Here is an 18,586-nt window from a genome sequence, read left to right as displayed (position 1 = left end):
GTTCCTTTCACTGGAACAAAGGGACCAAACTGAACTCGTGGAAACTGCCAAACCCAGTCTCATCCATCAGACTGCCAGATGGAGAAGCATGAGCACATCTCCACTGCTCTAGAGTCCAGCGCCGGCATGCTTTACTGCATCCGACATTTTACATTGCACTTAGTGGTGTAAGAGTTGGATGCAGCTGCTCGGCCCTAGAAACCCATTCCTGAAGCTCTCTACACACTGTTCTTGAGTTAACCTGAAAGCCACATGAGCTTTGGAGGTCTGTAGCAACTGACAATTCAATTTTTCAATTCAATTTTATTTATATAGCGCCAAATCACAACAACAGTCGCCTCAAGGTGCCTTATATTGCACAGTAGATTGTACAACAATATATAGAGAGAAAAACCTAACAATCATATGACCCCCTATGAGCAAGCACTTTGGTGACAGTGGGAAGGAAAAACTCCCTTTTAACAAGAAGAAACCTACAGCAGAACCAGGCTCAGGGAGGGGCGGGGCCATCTGCTGCGACCGGTTGGGGTGAGAGAAGGAAGACAGGATAAAGACATGCTGTGGAAGAGAGACAGAGATTAATAACAGGTCTGATTCAATGCAGAGAGGTCTGTTAACACATAGTGAGTGAGAAAGGTGACTGGAAAGGAAAAACTCAATGCATCATGGGAATCCCCCGGCAGCCTACGTCTATTGCAGCACAACTAAGGGAGGATTCAGGGTCACCTGGTCCAGCCCTAACTATATGCTTTAGCAAAAAGGAAAGTTTTATGCAGACAGTTGGTGTCCCCTGTGCACCTCAGCATCCGCTGACCCTGCTCTGTGATTTTATGTGGTCTACCACTTCCTTAGCTGAGTTGCTGTCATTCCCAATCACTTCCACTTTGTTATGATATCACTAACAGTTGACTATGGAATATTTAGTAGTGAGGAAATTTCATGCCAGGACTTCTTGCTTGCTTGATATTATACACCTGTGACCTTGGAAGTGAATCGAACACATGAATTCAGTGATTCGGATTTGCAAGTGAATACTTTTGGCAATATAGTGTAGCATGAGCTGAGGCCTGCAAGGACTATGAAAGGGAAATAAATCAAGGCAAGGAATCAGACATAAGTAACAAGCTCTAAAGACTAAACTGAGAAGATAATCATAAAGAAACCAGAGGATCTTTAATGTCTAAATGAGGATAAAAACTCCAAAGGCGCTCAAGACCAAAGGGGAAACCCACCAAAAAATCCAAATATGGAAGAAAAATACCAAATGTACTAAAGCTACTTCTATGACCTCCCTCTCTTATTCCACGTGAAATAAAATTTGCCTACCAAGCATCATTTCAGTTCCTCAGTTACACAAGCGATACTTTTTTCTCTGGTTGTGAGATATTAAAATGTGAATAAAACTTGGTGGGCAGGGGTTTAACAAATACGTCATCAGTGTCTTTGTGGTTTTAGCTTCAGACCATTAACCTCTGCAAAGCAAGCATCTGCACTTTTTAAACATGTGAACTGAAACTCTGATAAACCACAAACCTGATAATTGTCACGTTATCAGGAAAGAGCAGATCGTGCCTTAAAAGGATGCAATGTGACACTGTTGTAAACATGACCCTCATACCTCATACCTGCACTGCTGCTAAGATAAATGAATTCTCCATCTCTGATGTAAAATCTTACTGACGCGATTACAAATTAAACATTGGTAAAACCAGAAGTTTGAGTTTACCATTGTTTAGTTTATTGTTCACAATAAATTATATTCCTTTGGTATATTTTGTATTTGCTTGGGGAAGGGTGGGGGAGGGGACGCCATGCTGTGGAATCTTTGTCTTTATGGCGCTTTATCTGTGAGTCACACAAAGTCAAAGTTTAACAGGAAATGAAATCATGGATGTGATGTGACTGTAAACAAATAAACTAACATTTTAGACCTTTTAAGGCTAACGCGGTGAAGATTTTAATCGCTCGTGTGTCTCTTGTAAAATTATACCGTGACCTACCAGTCCTGAATACTGAACTCTGACACATACTGACTTTATATAACCACAATATAAAATGAGAAATGATAAGCTGCACAAATAAAGGCAAAATTCACACACGAAATGATAACTAAGAATTAGACTGTAGAGTATTATTATCCTGAAATAATTCCATGCCACTGAGAGAGAATATCTGTGTTTCTGTGTTTTATCAGGAAAATAAATGATCAGAGTTCAAGGAGCATTTTATCACAGTAACTGGTGTAACTTTAACTACTTTATATGAAGTTTGGGGAACTTGTCCTGACTTGTCTCAGGTTCACAAGATAAAGCGGGTGGATAATCAGAAAACTAATGGGCTTATTGATTTTCTATTTTTACTTTTTAGTGAAACATTATTGGGCAATGCACAATAAAATACACTCACAGGTCACTTTATTAGGTTCACCTTGCTACTACAGGGCTGGACGCCCTGTTTGCTTTCAGAACAGCTTTAATTCTTCATGACAGAGATTCAACGAGGTGCCAGAAACATTCCTCAGAGATTTCAATCCATATCAACATGTCAGCATCATACAGCCGCTTCAGATTTGTTGGCTGAGCATCCGTCATGAGAATCTGCGGTTTAGTTGCTACTAAGGAGCACAAAGGCACCTAGAAAATACTCCCACACTTTACACCATCACCTCAACCATAACCCTGAACCACTGATATAAGACAGGATGGTTTTATTCCTTCATGTTGGTTACACCAAGTTCTGACCAGGCAACGTGCTTCCACTCTATTCTACTCCACTGTCTGATTTTGGTGAACCCGTGTGAACTGTAGCCTGTTTCTTGTTCTTAGCTCACAGTAGAGGAATCAATAAATGAATCTCAGATATATTGTTGCTCTAATGTTTGGTTTGCATTTAAGATGTCTCATTTTTGCACAATATCTTTAACATCTTCACCAGCTTCACCTGGAAAGATTTTTGAACAGGTGAGCCTTGTGAAAATGTTGACTGACAGAAATTCTTGTCTTCTTTATGTACTTGAAAAAAGTCTCTTGTCTAATTGTATTCACCTGCTGTAGTAATCCATATAATGGAAATATGGGAATGTGAAAGTTCAAAAACATATGCGCTCGTGAGGACTGCTTTACCTGCAGAAGTTCATTGCTGTTCATAATGATACCTGAGATCAGAATGCACTTAACCCCAGTGAGAGAGGACAGTGTGAATCAAGTCTTCACTTCAGCCACCTTGGAAAGCTTTGGTTTGTTTTCAGCTGCTGTTTTGTTGTGACACTCAGACAAAATGTTAAAATCACAGGAAGGAAACATATGAACGGTGGGCTCATACAGTAGAGCGCCAGTGATGAATAATAGCTAATAATTAAATATGATAGATATGACATCAGATATTTCCTGTTAGCATTCCTTTGATGTTACCAAACACAAAGGTTAGAGGACACAATGTGCAGCTACTGTATGTAAACATGGAGGTCACGCGATGCAGGTGTTGCTGAGAGTTAGTTATATCAGTAGAAATGACTTCTTGGATTAACTTTTAGTTTTCGCAGTATGAGCTCAGCTTGTGTCACATGATTTGCAGAGGGAGCTGCTGCTGCTCTGGTTTCCCTGAGGGTGAAGCGAAGGATGAAATGAGGGTGTGTTGCCTGACTGTGCTTCATTAGAACTAGCAAAAGCAGAGTCATTGTGGTCATTGGAAATATTTTTTTTTAGCAGACACAAGAGAACTGTTTGTAAATCACTCAACCTCAGCATAAATATGTGACTGCAGAATAAACAAAACCCTCTGCATGTCCTCCTTCACTACATCCTGGAGTCCCTCCTGCCTGGCAGCTCCATCTTCAACATCCTTTGTCCAGTATATACACTGTCCCTCGTCTGCACGTGTGCAAACCATCTCAGACTCACTTCTCTAACTTTGTCTCCAAACTGCTCAACCTGAGCCATTTCTGTGGTGTACCCATTTTTAATCTTACCATGTTGTAAATCTTCCATTTACCTCTTACTGCCATCCTTCTGTCATAAATCACTCCTGACACTCATCTCCGCCCACTCCACCCTGCCTGCACTCTCTTCTTCACCTCTCTTTGTCTGTTGTTTTTGAACCCAAGTATTTAAACTCATCCACCTTCACTAATCTTTACACCCTGCATCTGTTACACCTGCCTCCCTCTCATTCACACTTACTTCCATTCGTCTTCTGCTGCTGCTCACTGATTGTCAATTCTCTTATTAACTTTAGTTCAGCAACTCTTTCTCATATCTTCGTGGTATGTTTCGTCAGCTTTATTCATTACTCAGTCACTCCTTTTAAAGAAATAACACATCTTGTCGCAGCATCTCATCTTATCTTATGTAACAAGAAACTTTGGTCTGTCCCAAAAGACAAAATAACGTTAAACGTAAAAAAAAATTAGATCACAGCAAAGTGGAGTGAAATCACTGCCCTTCTTACAGCCTTCATGGTCTGTTTTTTGCACTAACTTGGTATAAATAAAAATACAATAAAACAAACTGTTTATCACGGTATTTACCACAAACTTCAGCACCTGAAGCCACGCCCCCTCACAACTGCTGACAGACAGCGGTCAATAATTGGCTGTTCTCCAAACATGGTGGGACACGCTCCGACCGTCCGGCATTTAAAAAGAAAGAGCAGGCCAGAAGGAGACGTTCACAAGTCATTTCTCTGATCAGGGGATAACACTTCAGTTCTCCCATCGACTTAGACGTCATAAGGCCACGTGAGGAGCAGAGAGCGTGCGGGAGGAGGAAGAGGAAGAGTGTGCGCGAGTTTGTGCGCGTGCGTCTGGTCGACATCTGTCCGCAGAGAGCAGGGAAGAACAGCAGCGGGGAAAACCGGTGAGTCTCTTTTCTACACATTTTACTTAGCTTTTATTTGACTGTGAGAGCCACGACGATGGTTTTATACTTGAACCACGTCAGAGACAGAGGCGGTGCCGGTGCTGGAAATAAACCGCAGTCTGAGCTTCTGCGGTTTCATTTTAGGTAAAAATGTTGAAACCCGAAAAACCCGAAACTGTGTAAAACTGTAGGCGTCTAAAAACTTATTAACTCGGTTAACATGTGATTTAAATGGTAAAATTAAATGTTTTTTCAGTGTCTTAGCTCTTTACACTGTTGCCGTTTTCAAAGCTGCTTGAAGGGAAATGTAAAACAAATTTAAAATGATATATACTGTAAATTGTATAAAAATGAATAAAATGAATAAAATAAAATGAATATATTCCCCAAGTTTCTTTATCTTTTTCAATGTATCCCACTTTACCTTCCAAAATCATTTTTTAAATCTGTTGATAAAGCTCTGATCTCATTTATATGGGATGGGAAAAAAACCTAGAATACGCCTGGATCTGTTACAGAGGCCTAAAAACCTAGGCGGCTTAGCACTTCCAAATTTTCGCCATTACTATTGGGCCTCAAATGTTCAAAAAATCATATACTGGCTCAATACCCCTGATGAAGACTGGTGCCAAATTGAAGCAGCGTCTTGCATCTCCACTTCTCTTAGAGCCTTGGTCACCTCCAGCCTTCCAATTTCCTCATGGCAGCACACCACCAGTCTTATAGTTAATAACACTCTCAAAATATGGGCTCAATTTCGAAAGAACTTTGGGTTTGAAAATCTTCTCCATTTAACCCCTATACACAATAATCACCTTTTCCTTCCCGCCAGATTAGACTCTGAATTTGCTCTGTGGCAGAGACGAGGCCTCCATAACTTTTCTGACATGTACATAGACGGTGTCTTGGCAAGTTTTCAGGATTTGTCACACAAATTTGACCTCCCTCGGTCCAGCTTATTTAGATACTTTCAAGTTCGCCATTTCCTTCAGAATCATAACCCCGACTTTCCAAATATAATTCCATCTACTGCTGTAGATGATCTGTTGAAACTGACATTTAAGCCTAAAGGCCTTATCTCAAGAATTAATAATTGTATAGCCTCCTTTAAGAATATAACAATGCTAAAGATTAAAGCGGACTGGGAGAATGAGCTGGGGGTGGACTCAGAGGAGGAGATTTGGGAGAGCGCTCTTTTAAGAGTAAACAACAGCACTTTTTGTGCTAAATTAAACATCATACAGTTCAAGATTCTACACCGCATTCACTACTCCAAGGCAAGATTGGCCAGAATATTTCCAAACATAGATGCAAGCTGTGAGAGTTGTAGAAATCCCTCTGCAGATCTAACACACATGTTTTGGTCATGTCCTACTTTAAAAGCCTACTGGTCAACAATTTTCAATACACTGTCCGAAGCATTGAATGTTGAGCTTCAACCCAATGCAGTTAAGGGTATATTTGGTGTCACAGAGAGAGGACATAGAACATTAAGGAAGAGTCATAAAAACATAATCGCTTTTACTACATTGCTTGCACGCAGAAGGATATTGTTGCATTGGAAGTCAAAAAAGCCACCCAAAGCGGCTTTGTGGTTTAGTGACCTGACACAATTTATACAGCTGGAAAAGATAAAGTACGCTCTCAAGGGGTCGAAGGAGAGGTTTTTTGTTGTTTGGGATACAGTGCTAAAACATTTAGAGAAAATTAAAACCATACCCACCTGAAAAAGGCTTGACAGCTTCCATAAATCCTTGTTTTTGTGTGTGATTGGGATTAATTTTGTGCAAACTATTCCCCTTTAAGTGCACATCTTCAAATACGGTAAATTTCCTTGTACTTCATTTAAATTCATTTTATTCATTAATTCATTTTATTGATTTATTTATTTACTTTTTCCCCTCTGGATCGGTGTCCAATATGTTCTTGGGGTGGGGTAAATATGTAAAAAGGAGCATTGTGGCCTTGCTATATGTATGTCTTTGTACTACATTGTTGATGCTCAATTTAAAAAAAAAAAATAAATAAATAAAATAGATGGATGAATGATTTATACTGTTATCACAATGCTGTACTTGTACTTTACCCAACTTCCTTAAAGCAAATTATATCATTTCGATGTTTAAAGAGGACTAACTGATAGGGTAACTGTTGTTGAGGGGGGAATTTTTTTTCTCTTCCAAATCCATCCAACAGGCAGAATATCTGCACCCTGGTTTTCACGGACTTACTGTACTTTGACTTTTTCCACCCCTCAAATTCCTCCTAATTTCAGTTTTGTAAAGGCTTAACCTCGCAGACTGTGTTTTATTGCAGGTTTAACGTATTCTAAAGGGCAAAGGCATGTTTATGGGATAGCTTTTATTTTGACAGGACCCAGCCATGGAGAAGGAGCAGATGGAAATGTCCGCAGCCAAACCCCATCAAAATGGAAATACAGGGTAAAAAAAAGACTAAATTACTAAAATCACTTTTCTACTGATTACGTGCTACACAGATGTATAGGAAAGCTCCTGATGGGTGTGCTTGACTGATATCAATTATGATTTGATGTGAAACCGGAGCTGAACCAGACAGTTTGACTTGAGTCAAACTTCTGAAGTATTTTTTTTTTTCTTTTTTTAAAAAAAATCTGTGCTTGATTTTAAGCTTTGAAACGGAAAACTTGGGAGATATTTGACATCATGTTATTTATGAATTCTCCAGGGAGACTGAAAAAGATGACTCGAAGAAAGGGAAGAAGAAGAAAAAGGAGAAGCCTCCTAAGATGCCCATGGTTAGCCCCATCAAAGTGGTAGGTTCATCTTCATACTAATCACCTGCTGCCAGAAAAAAACAGGTTATACACTTATTTTTCTTCAAGGCTCATTTTATTGTTTTTTTTTTTTTTTTTTTTAATTTTCTGGTGTGGAAATTGTTTTTCTTTATTGGAGTGTGCATGTGAAGACAAACTGGGAGCAGCAGTGTTTTCAGCTGGTTTGACTGTTTATAGTTATCTTGTAAGACTGTAAATTCTTACAAGCATAACAGCAAGGTGTGTGTGCTGAACGGGGAAGTCAGGAGAGGATGGGAGTGAGGCACATCCTCTCGTTGTTTCAGTGAACTCCACCAGACCCCTGCAGGGAGGAGATGAAAGCTGCTTTCAGTTGAACTTTTTCCCACTAAATTTATTTATTTTTTTTCTGTGTGCAGTTTAGGTTTGCAGACCGCTGGGATGTCTTAATGATTATAGTTGGGACGGTGATGTCAATGGCAAACGGCGTAGTGCTTCCACTCATGTGCATCGTCTTTGGCGACATGACGGACAGCTTCATAGCGCAGGCAGCCAGTGAGTTTCAGATGCAGGCGTGTGTGCACACGGCTAGCACGGCAATAATCATTAAGGGGTAAAATGACTCTTTTGTTCTTCCTTCCTGTGTCCTCAGATTCCACAAACAGCACCTTAGAAGAGGAAATGACTGGGTAAGACATCACAGCCTGACACCTCATAGCTGCCTCATCAGGTGGAGAGACTGACTGAAGTAGATTTATCAGACCGCATCTGTCACTTGTCCTCTCCCAGCCATGCCATATACTTCTCTATCATGGGAGCTGGGGTGCTGGTTGCAGCCTACCTACAGGTGGCCCTCTGGACCCTGGCAGCCGGTCGGCAGGTCAAACGCATCCGCATCCTGTTTTTCCACCAAATCATGCGGCAAGACATTGGCTGGTTTGACGTCAATGAGACGGGAGAGCTCAACACGCGTCTCACAGAGTGGGTAACAGATGAGAAGTGTGTGATTTTAAAGGTCCCACAGCGCTGTGTGTTAATTAAACATGTTAGAAGTATATTCAGCAGCTATGCAGATCTCTAACTTTCTGAAACTGAAGGATGCTTTGAATAAATGGCATTATGGAGATGAGTGTGTCTGTCATTTGTATTTGAAAGTATCTGACTTTTCAAAACTGGAGCTTGATGTTTATATGTGCATGTGCAGTGACGTCTATAAGATCCAAGAAGGTATCGGTGACAAGGTGGGGATGCTAATCCAGGGTTTCACCAGCTTTGTTGTGTCTTTTATCATCGGCTTGAGCAAAGGCTGGAAGCTCACTCTGGTCATCCTGGCTGTGAGCCCCGTGCTTGGCATTTCTGCTGCTTTTTTCAGTATGGTAAGCTGCTGCAGAAGTTTATTCCTGTGTTTCTGATGCTTAAAACACCCTGGGCTCTGTATGCATCACCACCTTTTGTCTGTGTACAGGTGCTCACATCGTTCACCAGTAAAGAGCAGACTGCATATGCTAAAGCCGGTGCTGTAGCCGAGGAGGTGATCTCTTCAATCAGGACTGTGTTTGCCTTCAGTGGTCAAGAGAAGGAGATTGAGAGGTGTCGTGTCTTTAACTGTTATCAACAGCCTGAAAATGGCATTATTTGTGCAGATGTGGTCAGTCTTGGCAGAAATCCACTGTTTGTGGAGTTTAAAAATGTGTTTTATACTATATTTGCCCCTAACTGTGCTCTTTGTGTTGCACTCTAGATATCATAAGAACCTAGAGGATGCTAAGAGGATGGGAATAAAGAAGGCGATCTCTGCTAACATTTCCATGGGTGTCACCTTCCTCTTTATTTACCTGTCCTATGCTCTGGCCTTCTGGTATGGCAGTACACTCATCCTGAATGGAGAGTACACGATTGGAACTGTACTCACTGTGAGTAGATTTGTCACCTGTTAGTTTGTACAGTAAACATGCACGTGACTTGGAGGTTTTTGCTGCGACTAACACCAGTGCGCATTTTTATTTTTTCTCCTCAAAAAGGTCTTCTTTTCTGTGCTCATTGGTGCTTTCTCACTGGGACAGACCTCTCCCAACATCCAGACCTTTGCGAGTGCTCGGGGAGCTGCGTATAAAGTGTACAACATCATTGATCACGTAAGAAGTGCAATGTTTTTCACTCAGCGCTTACTTTTTTCTTTTTTCACCCATTCATGTTGTTGCCCTGTTGCCACTTTGTATTACCAAACATGCTACTTTACGGTGGCGCTCCGGTGAGCTGCTTTGATGCTGCCAGCAACCTGGAGCTGGATTTTGCTGTAATTGGAGCTCCTGCTGTTCATTCAGTTGACGTTGCACAGCTGTGGCTATTGTAAATTTCTTCCACTTGCTGAATCAGACTCATTTCCAAAAAATAATTAAAACTCGAGTATGATCATCAGTTTTGCAGACACTGTGAAGATGGTGGAAAGTGTTTTGTGAAATGAGCTTTAGTAGAATTTAAAAGGGGCTCCTATGGCCACAGACGCTTGGAGCGTAACCAGTCTGTTTAGCTGAGCCACTTGAAGGATGGCTTGCAGGGTCAACTCCTGCCTGTTGCTATTCTGGGACGGGGCTATGTTTAGCTTGTGCTGCACGTGTTTGTCTCTGTGTATAACTACAGACTCATGCTAGTTTAGAAATGCAGATAAAGGATGGCTTCATCTGAGAAACTGCAGGCTGAGCAGCACTTTTGTTTGCACACTAACAGAAATGCACACAACCTCAAGCAAAAAAACAAATGGGATCTTCTCTGAAACGTGTTCCTTGCTCCAGACTTGAAGGGGAGGATATTAAGCCTTTGAAAGTCACTTCTGTTTTACCTGTTTTCACACTGAAATCATTTCTTGTATTGTGGCTACTTCTTATTCTTATGTTCAAGGGTGAAGTGCTAAAGGATGAGGCTTCCAGGTGAGACATAAGTGTCAAATTCTGCCAAAACAGAGCTCAGCTTTTGTCAGCTGCAAGGCAAAAGGGAGAATAACAGAGCTGTGCAACAGGAGATGCAGTGAAAACGTAAAGCGCTGTGAAAATAAACATTGTGCTTTCTGAACGCGCTCAGCTGAAACTGAAGGGCTAACAGCATTTCCTTCCATTGTTTCTTTGAGGTTATGAAAAGAATAAGCCCTGTTCTGCTGTATTAGTTCGGCCTCTTAGAAGTGAAATCTGCAGTAATTGATTCTCTTCTCGACAGGTCCCCAGTATCGACAGTTATTCAGAGGCTGGCTACAAACCTGAATCCATCAAAGGAGACATCGAGTTCAAGAACGTCCACTTCAGCTACCCCTCCAGGGACGATATCAAAGTATGTTCTCATAGCCGCTGTATACTGTACTTTAAAATGCTAAAATAGTATGCTGACAGTTTTATATCCCCAAACTCGTGTTGTCTGTAGGTGTTAAATGGCCTGAACTTGACTGTGAAGAGGGGGCAGACCTTTGCCTTGGTGGGAAGCAGTGGCTGTGGTAAAAGTACCACAATCCAGCTGCTGCAGCGGTTCTACGATCCTCAGGAAGGAAACGTAAGTGGGACCTCAAGTACTTTGAAGTGCAAGATGTACAAATCAGGTCAGTCCTGTGCAGACTTAACCGTTCAGAAATCAGACCTTTATATTTATTTTTGTCTTTTTTAACAACTTAAAGCCTAAAGTAGATGATAAGGTGGATTTTCTTTTAAAGAACTTTGTTTATTTTGGACACTCCTTATGAAAGTTGAGTCTGTTTGCTTAAATACAGTAAACTGGTTTGTTTGCTTCTGTGTATAAAGGGCTCCACATAAACTAGTAAATGGAAACGGCGAATCTACACAACGGTGTAAACTGAGTGTCGTGTGTGTCCATGTAGGTGTTAGTTGACGGTCACGATCTTCGTTCTCTTAACGTCCGACACCTGAGGGAGATGATCGGGGTGGTGAGCCAGGAGCCCATCCTCTTTGCCACCACCATCACAGAGAACATCCGATATGGCCGAACCGATGTGACGCAGGAGGAGATCGTACAAGCTGCCAAGGAAGCAAACGCTTATGACTTCATTATGAAGCTACCCGATGTAGGGCAACACTTGCAATTCCTCTGTCCCTGTAAATGATTGATCACCACTTGCTAATCATTGGACTCTCTGTGTTGAGCAGAAGTTTGAGACTCTGGTGGGAGATCGGGGGACTCAGATGAGCGGAGGACAAAAGCAGAGGATCGCCATCGCCCGAGCTTTAGTCCGCAACCCCAAAATCCTCCTGTTGGATGAAGCCACATCTGCGCTCGATGCTGAGAGTGAGACCATCGTGCAGGCGGCGCTTGATAAGGTACGGATCAACGGTTACTTTATTCTCGTTTCAAGGCCACTGTAAATAAATAAATAAAGACAGAGCAGAAATGTTAACTCATGTCCAGAGGAGCAATCCGCTCAATCTGACTTGATTCATAGTCTTGTATAAATGTCTCCCGCATGGATTGTGGATTTGAGCCATGGTACACATAAACCTACCCTCCTGCAATAATTTAAGTTTATGTTAAATGCTTGAGAGCAGCATGCTAGTAACATTTAACTTGGTGTAACACGCAAACTCGCCCGTGTGCAGGTCCGGTTGGGTCGAACCACACTAATCGTGGCTCACCGCCTTTCAACAATCAGAAACGCTGATGTTATTGCCGGCTTCAGAGATGGCAAGGTTGTAGAGGTGGGAACTCACAGCGAGCTGATGGAAGGAAGGGGAGTCTACCAAACGCTGGTCTCCATGCAGGTAATTTTTGCACACAGGCAGTTTTAGCAGATGGGAACTTCAACAGCACCCAGTCTTTATTTGTTTGTTTTGCATTTGTGGTTTTCCTCCTGAAGACGTTTCAGAAAAATGCAGAGGAGGAGCATGAGCAGTCTGCAGATGAGAGAAGCCCAGGAATCAGGTCGTTGTCTGAGTCTTCTCTCTTCAAGAGGAAGAGCACAAAAGGCGCATCCTTTAAAGCTTCAGAAGGAGACAAAGAGGAAAAGGAAAAGTTGACTGGTGATAACTTGGAGGTGAGCAAACACCTAAATCCTTCTATCAATAAAGGAATGTGAAGTAAATATGAAAAAATCTATTCTTAGTCTAAGATTGTTTAATTTTTTTTATTATTATTTTGACTTGGATGAGTGTTCACACCTCCTCTTACCTTTTCTGGCAAGTAATAATTGAATTATACAGTACTATTTATTTTAAAACTTGGGGCTGCAATTTATTCTCTTAGGCAGTTTCTTTAAGTAGTCTTCAGGAAACGTTCTCCAGGCTTCTTGAAGGACATTCAAAACTCTTCTTTGGATGTTTGCTGATCCCACACTGATTCAATAATTTTGGTTTGGGCTTCCTAGACTGATGATGATCTATTGTATGTTTCTATCAACTATGCTTTTACTGCATTAGCAATGTGTTTGGGATCATTTTCATGCTGAGAATCTACTTATACACACCATTCATTCATCACTTGAGTTAGATGCCTTTTTAATCTTTCCTCCTGTCTGCAGGATGAAGACGTTCCCCCTGTGTCGTTCCTCAAAGTGATGGCTCTGAACAGTTCAGAGCTGCCATACATTCTTTTGGGGACCCTTTGTGCCATCGTCAATGGTGCAATACAGCCTGCGTTTGCAGTCATCTTCTCAAAGATCATCAATGTAGGTTACTCTTGATAACAGGTTCGTGTTAAATGGAGGTGTTTTCAGCAACTGTAGAAAGCTTGATCTTTTTATCTCCCCTCAGGTGTTTGCAGAACCGGACCAAGACGTTGTCAGACAAAGATCAGTTTTCTTTTCCCTCATGTTTGCTGCTATTGGAGCAGGTTCCTTTGTCACCATGTTTCTACAGGTATGCAAATGCACACATGCAGTTGATGGAAGGGGGTTTGTGGTAAACTTGGTAAACTCTGTTATATCCTGCTAGTAAGTAATAAATAAAAAGGTTAAAAATGAAAGGGAAATGGTCACACAGGTCCCTGTCAAATTTTAGGAGAGTACACACAAGTTTAAAGGATGCTGGTGTTGCAGCATAAATGCATGCGGATGATGTGACACGTGTGCTAATGTCATGGGGGGTTGTTTTTTGTTTTTTAAACAGGGTTTCTGTTTTGGTAAATCTGGAGAGGTCCTCACCTTGAAGCTGAGACTGAGGGCCTTTAAGTCCATGATGAGGCAGGTATGTAAGTGACAAAGTCAAATGAGAGTGCAGGGAGGATGTTGTTGAAAAATAATTTCTTTTGGTGGCTAAAGTGAACAAATTATCTACATGGCAGCCATAATGAAAGCTGGTCAGGTCCTTCAGTGCTTCTTTCAAATCTCCTTTGCAGGATCTGGGCTGGTTTGACCAACCCAAAAACAGTGTTGGTGCGCTCACTACGAGACTGGCCACAGATGCAGCCCAAGTGCAGGGGGTAAGCTTGAACAACAGCCCAACAGCTGGCCAAAGGTTGCCAAAGGCTCACACTAAAGTGTCAAATCATCCATTTAGGCCGCAGGCGTGCGTATGGCCACGCTCGCTCAGAACTTCGCCAACATGGGCACCGGTTTGATCTTGGGTTTTGTGTACGGCTGGGAGCTGACTCTGCTGCTCCTGTCTCTGGTGCCCATCATTGGAGTGGCTGGAGCCATTCAGATGAAGATGCTTGGCGGACACGCTGCTGAAGACAAGAAGGAGCTGGAGAAGGCTGGAAAGGTGAGGATTGGGTGCGAGATGTGCCAGAGTGAAAGTACAAATTCCTCACGGCTCAGTCTGAAACTCTGAACTCATGAGATATTTGCATTGGGTCTCTGCAGATTGCCACAGAGGCCATCGAGAACATCCGCACCGTGGTCTGCCTCACAAGAGAGGAAAAGTTTGAAGCTTTGTATCAGGAGAACCTCGACGTGCCCTACAAGTAGGATAATTTGTACCACAGGGACCTGATTGCTCAATTATACGCTCTTTAAGTTCTGATGCCACCTTTCTCGTGTTTTTACAGAAACTCAAAGAAAATGGCACACATCTACGGCCTCACCTTCTCCTTTTCCCAGGCGATGATCTATTTCGCATATGCGGCCTGTTTCCGTTTTGGTGCTTGGCTCGTTATAGCTGGAAGGATGGATGTCGAAGGTGTCTTCCTGTGAGTGAACTGAGACATTGGCTTGTATCTTCATGAGGAGATTAACAAACAGACCTGACAGTTTGCATGGCGGGTAACATCCAAACAAAGCATTTCTGATGGACAGAACCTGTTCATGTGGCTGTTAATAATCATCTTAGTCAGAAGCACATGAAGAGCCTCAGCGTGGGGTGGTTGGGGTGGCTTTCAAATGTACACTGTGACAGATACTTGTGCTAATACATCAGACTCTCTTTTGCTGGGAGGAGCCACTGCTTTCATTTATATTGTGTGTCATAAACTGGGAAGTCCAAAGTTCATGGCAAACCGAAGCCTCAGAGTCCATAAAAGAAGAAAATATTACCTCTTTACATTTTAATGAACACTGTACACCCAACTGAGGCTGCCTTGCTTTGAAGTTAGGCAGACGAAGCGCTAGCATCTTTAAAATATCAGTTTGGATACTAGTTTATAGGAAATTTTAGGCACATGCCCCCTTCCTGATTTCTTGGGGTTTTTTGTTTTTGTAAATGTTTCAGTGCTGTTGAAAATGACTTTTGTACATTTGTTGGTGCGACAGATCCACAAATCAAATTTGAAGTCATTTTAACACACCTAGACCTTCATTTATTGTATTTACAGTTGTGGACAAAAGTTCACATCCACTCATCGTGGGCATGAGTATAATTTTTTTTTTAGCTTCTATTGATTTATTGTCTCTGAGCTTTTTTGTTTTTCCCACTCTCCAGGATGGAATGATTGTGCAGCATTACTGTAGTAAAGTGAATTTTGGATCCACACAGGCTCCAGTATATACAAACAACCCCACTAATGTTTGGTTAAATGTAACTTAGAAAGTTGCACTTCAACCAGACCCCTTTGGTAACCATAAACGAGCCTCTGGCATCGTTTAATCACTCCTTGGCAGGATTGGTAGAGCCCATTTTAGTTTGCTTAAATTCAGGTTTGTGCCAGGAAAGCAAAAATAACCCAAGTTTTCAATAGGACTGAGGTTTGTGCTTTGGGACAGTCGTGTCATAAACTTAATGTTAGCCTGCTTTATCCATTCTAAACCAGTTTTAATCTGTGTTTGGCATTATTGCCCTGGTCAACCATATAGTTGATTTGAGGTGGAGGTGGTTCTGCTCATTCATTAGTCCAGCCAATTTATGCAGTATTAATACTGTCACTGACAGAACAGCCCTGTAGCATGATGGTACCACCACCACACTGGTTCAGTGCTAATATATTGTTTTTGGGTTTGAAAGCCTCAACTTTACGCTTCCAAAGTTTTGTTGTGGTGGGTAAACGGCTCATTCTTCTCTCGTCTGACCAGAAAACTTTTCTCCAGGAGACATTTGCTTGTCCACATGGGCGTCTGCCATTTTCAGTCGAGCTCAAAGGTATTGACTTTTGAGCAGAGGCTTTGGCGCCCTCTCAGTCAATGGTGATGTAAAACACACCTAACTGTGGACAGTGGTGCTGGTGTTCCAGCAGTTTCCAGTTCATGGCAGGCTTCAGACTTTGTGGTTCCTGGGTTGTTCTTGAACACCTTAACCAGGTCCCTCTCATCTCAGACTGACTGTTTGGGTCTTCTTCCAGTTCTTGGCAAAGTGGTGACGCAATATTAAAGGCCTCAAAATTACCATTAAATTAATGCCCACGATGAGTAAATGCAAACTTCTGACTACAGCTGTTGTAGGCATAAACTCGTCAGTCGGTTCATCATTATCGGCGGGACCGAGCAGTGCAAACTCATCTTTAAGATTATCAGTAATTACAAACATGCTGGGCACACAGATGTCGTAGGTTCGTGTTAGCTTAGCCTTATGTAATCCTGTTTCACACCCCACTGACAGCGAAGCTAATGTGTTTAACTTTCCTCTCCCAGTGTGATTTCAGCCATTCTGTTCGGTGCCATGGCGTCGTCATTTCGTCATAGGAACGTCTGCACATCTGCTGTCAAGTCAGGTACATGACGCAAAGCCCCGCGCACCAAACACGGCTTTAGAAAAGTGATATTTTACCACATATCTAACTGATTCTCTTCTTCCAGGACCAATTTGATGGTAATGTGACCTTTGAGAAGGTCAAGTTTAATTATCCTTCACGTCCTGATGTACCCATCCTGCAAGGGCTGAATCTGAGTGTGAAGAAGGGAGAGACTCTGGCCTTGGTGGGAAGCAGCGGCTGTGGGAAGAGCACCACCATCCAGCTGCTGGAGAGGTTCTATGACCCGCTGGATGGGAAAGTGGTGAGAAAACAACTGCACGCCCACGCTCTGTGCACTACCTCACACTGATGCCTCTTCACCTACTGACAGTTGGGTAATGATTAGCTGCCCAGTGCTTTCCAGTACTCTGCTGTTATGAAGTCCATGTAACAGGTGCTCTTATCTGGATTACTGCATAAACATTTATCTGGTTGAGAGGGAAATGAATACTGTTGTCTGTTGTCTCGTGTCCTGTTGTCACATGGCGTTTTTAAACACCATGTGCACCATTGCAGGTTTTCTAGTACGTTTGTGTTTGTCACTTAAAAAAAAATATATAAAAAAATAAAAAATTCTGGCAAAATAAGTCATTAACTGAATTTCTACATCAATTCAGAACTGATGTAAAACCAATGATCAGAGTTAACTTTAAGTAAGAAGTGACAAGTTCTTCAGCTAAACAAGCTTTTAGCCATTAACGAATCAGACATTTCCTTCAGGGCTTGGTGATTAAATGGATGTTGCAAATATCAAATGAATGCTCAGTCCATGTGGTAAAAAAGACACAAGCGTGCACCACTGCCTGAGCCTATTTGTGCTACTCTTTCTCCTTCAGGCGTTGGACAAATCTGATGCCAAAAACTTGAACATTCACTGGTTGAGGTCCCAGATAGGCATCGTCTCCCAGGAGCCCGTGCTGTTCGACTGCTCTTTGGCTGAAAACATTGCCTATGGAGACAACAGCCGCAAAGTCAGCATGGACGAGATAGAGGCAGCGGCCAAAGCAGCCAACATTCACAACTTCATAGAGGGTTTGCCACTGGTAATGTCATTATACTATTATACTCAATACAGCCAGGATGTCTTTGTGTTGCCCTCAAAACCTAAAGCCTTAGAACGAGTCTCAACTTTATGCTGTTTCTGATTCAGGCTGTGCACACTGACACTTGATGGCTGCTATAAAATGATCTCTGAGTGTCACCTGCTCCAGAGATTTTTATCATATCACATGATGAGAAACATCTAAAGAAGATTAAAATGTAACCGTAAGAGGCAACACTGCTGCAGATGAGATAATAGATGACTACAAGAAATCATGAATTGATGATTTATTGCCTGGAGAGCTAACTATACACTGCAAGTTTATTTTTTGTTGTTTTATGCTCTCCCAGTACTGCTGGTTTTTGATGTGATGGTTTCACATTAGAAACAAACGAAGATCAATTTAACTTTGAAACTTCTGAAATTTCTTCGATACAGTGTTTAAGGCTCGTCATCCAGATCGCTCAGATGGCATTTCTTTTGCTTTTTACATCCTTTAAAATGTTGAATTTGCTGCTTGTATTTGACAGGCAGTTAACTGGTCAGTGCTGACACTTCAAAGTGCTCTGGTCAGGAGGCAGACTGAAACTTGATAGTAATGTGGTGGTTTCAAAGCATTTTGCTGATGAACTGTAGACTAGATGCTGGTCTGTGGTTTTTAAGGGTTCTGGGATCTTGCCACCAATTTAAAATCTTAAAATATTAGTTTAAAAGTATAAAGCACTAATCAAAAAGCACTATACAAACTGTTGGGTTTGCTGTCAGTATCGAGTCATCTTTGAGTAATTCTTTCAGCCCTGTATTGTATTATTGTAGGGTCTTTATCTT

The 18,586-nt window shown here is 41.8% G+C and overlaps 2 protein-coding genes and 1 long non-coding RNA gene across 3 annotated transcripts in view; 2 read left to right on the top strand and 1 right to left on the bottom strand.

Annotated features, from left to right (window-relative positions):
* LOC102082960 (uncharacterized) overlaps window positions 1-18,586 on the bottom strand; it is a 58,911-nt gene that overhangs the window by 14,247 nt on the left and 26,078 nt on the right. The gene's annotated exons all lie outside the window — the stretch shown is intronic.
* LOC112841651 (multidrug resistance protein 1) overlaps window positions 1-18,586 on the top strand; it is a 74,467-nt gene that overhangs the window by 45,359 nt on the left and 10,522 nt on the right. The window contains exons 25-26 of the mRNA XM_019364492.2: window positions 16,781-16,978; window positions 17,553-17,759. Of these exons, the coding sequence (XP_019220037.1) occupies window positions 16,781-16,978; window positions 17,553-17,759 (405 nt within the window). The remainder of the gene's footprint in view (window positions 1-16,780; window positions 16,979-17,552; window positions 17,760-18,586) is intronic.
* abcb4 (ATP-binding cassette, sub-family B (MDR/TAP), member 4) overlaps window positions 4,610-18,586 on the top strand; it is a 58,608-nt gene continuing 44,631 nt past the window's right edge. Inside the window, exons 1-23 of the mRNA XM_019364493.2 lie at window positions 4,610-4,853; window positions 7,230-7,297; window positions 7,563-7,650; window positions 8,049-8,184; window positions 8,282-8,318; window positions 8,419-8,610; window positions 8,834-9,005; window positions 9,095-9,219; window positions 9,371-9,542; window positions 9,651-9,764; window positions 10,840-10,950; window positions 11,041-11,166; window positions 11,489-11,692; window positions 11,775-11,945; window positions 12,222-12,383; window positions 12,479-12,655; window positions 13,139-13,285; window positions 13,371-13,475; window positions 13,725-13,802; window positions 13,954-14,037; window positions 14,115-14,318; window positions 14,420-14,520; window positions 14,605-14,745. Of these exons, the coding sequence (XP_019220038.1) occupies window positions 7,239-7,297; window positions 7,563-7,650; window positions 8,049-8,184; window positions 8,282-8,318; window positions 8,419-8,610; window positions 8,834-9,005; window positions 9,095-9,219; window positions 9,371-9,542; window positions 9,651-9,764; window positions 10,840-10,950; window positions 11,041-11,166; window positions 11,489-11,692; window positions 11,775-11,945; window positions 12,222-12,383; window positions 12,479-12,655; window positions 13,139-13,285; window positions 13,371-13,475; window positions 13,725-13,802; window positions 13,954-14,037; window positions 14,115-14,318; window positions 14,420-14,520; window positions 14,605-14,745 (2,906 nt within the window). The 5' untranslated portion in view covers window positions 4,610-4,853; window positions 7,230-7,238. The remainder of the gene's footprint in view (window positions 4,854-7,229; window positions 7,298-7,562; window positions 7,651-8,048; window positions 8,185-8,281; window positions 8,319-8,418; window positions 8,611-8,833; window positions 9,006-9,094; window positions 9,220-9,370; window positions 9,543-9,650; window positions 9,765-10,839; window positions 10,951-11,040; window positions 11,167-11,488; window positions 11,693-11,774; window positions 11,946-12,221; window positions 12,384-12,478; window positions 12,656-13,138; window positions 13,286-13,370; window positions 13,476-13,724; window positions 13,803-13,953; window positions 14,038-14,114; window positions 14,319-14,419; window positions 14,521-14,604; window positions 14,746-18,586) is intronic.

This window comes from Oreochromis niloticus, linkage group LG11, assembly GCF_001858045.2.
Source record: "Oreochromis niloticus isolate F11D_XX linkage group LG11, O_niloticus_UMD_NMBU, whole genome shotgun sequence".
NCBI lineage: Eukaryota > Metazoa > Chordata > Actinopteri > Cichliformes > Cichlidae > Oreochromis > Oreochromis niloticus.
Note: the sequence above shows the minus strand (reverse complement) of the source record. Positions and strands in the feature narration are given on the sequence as shown.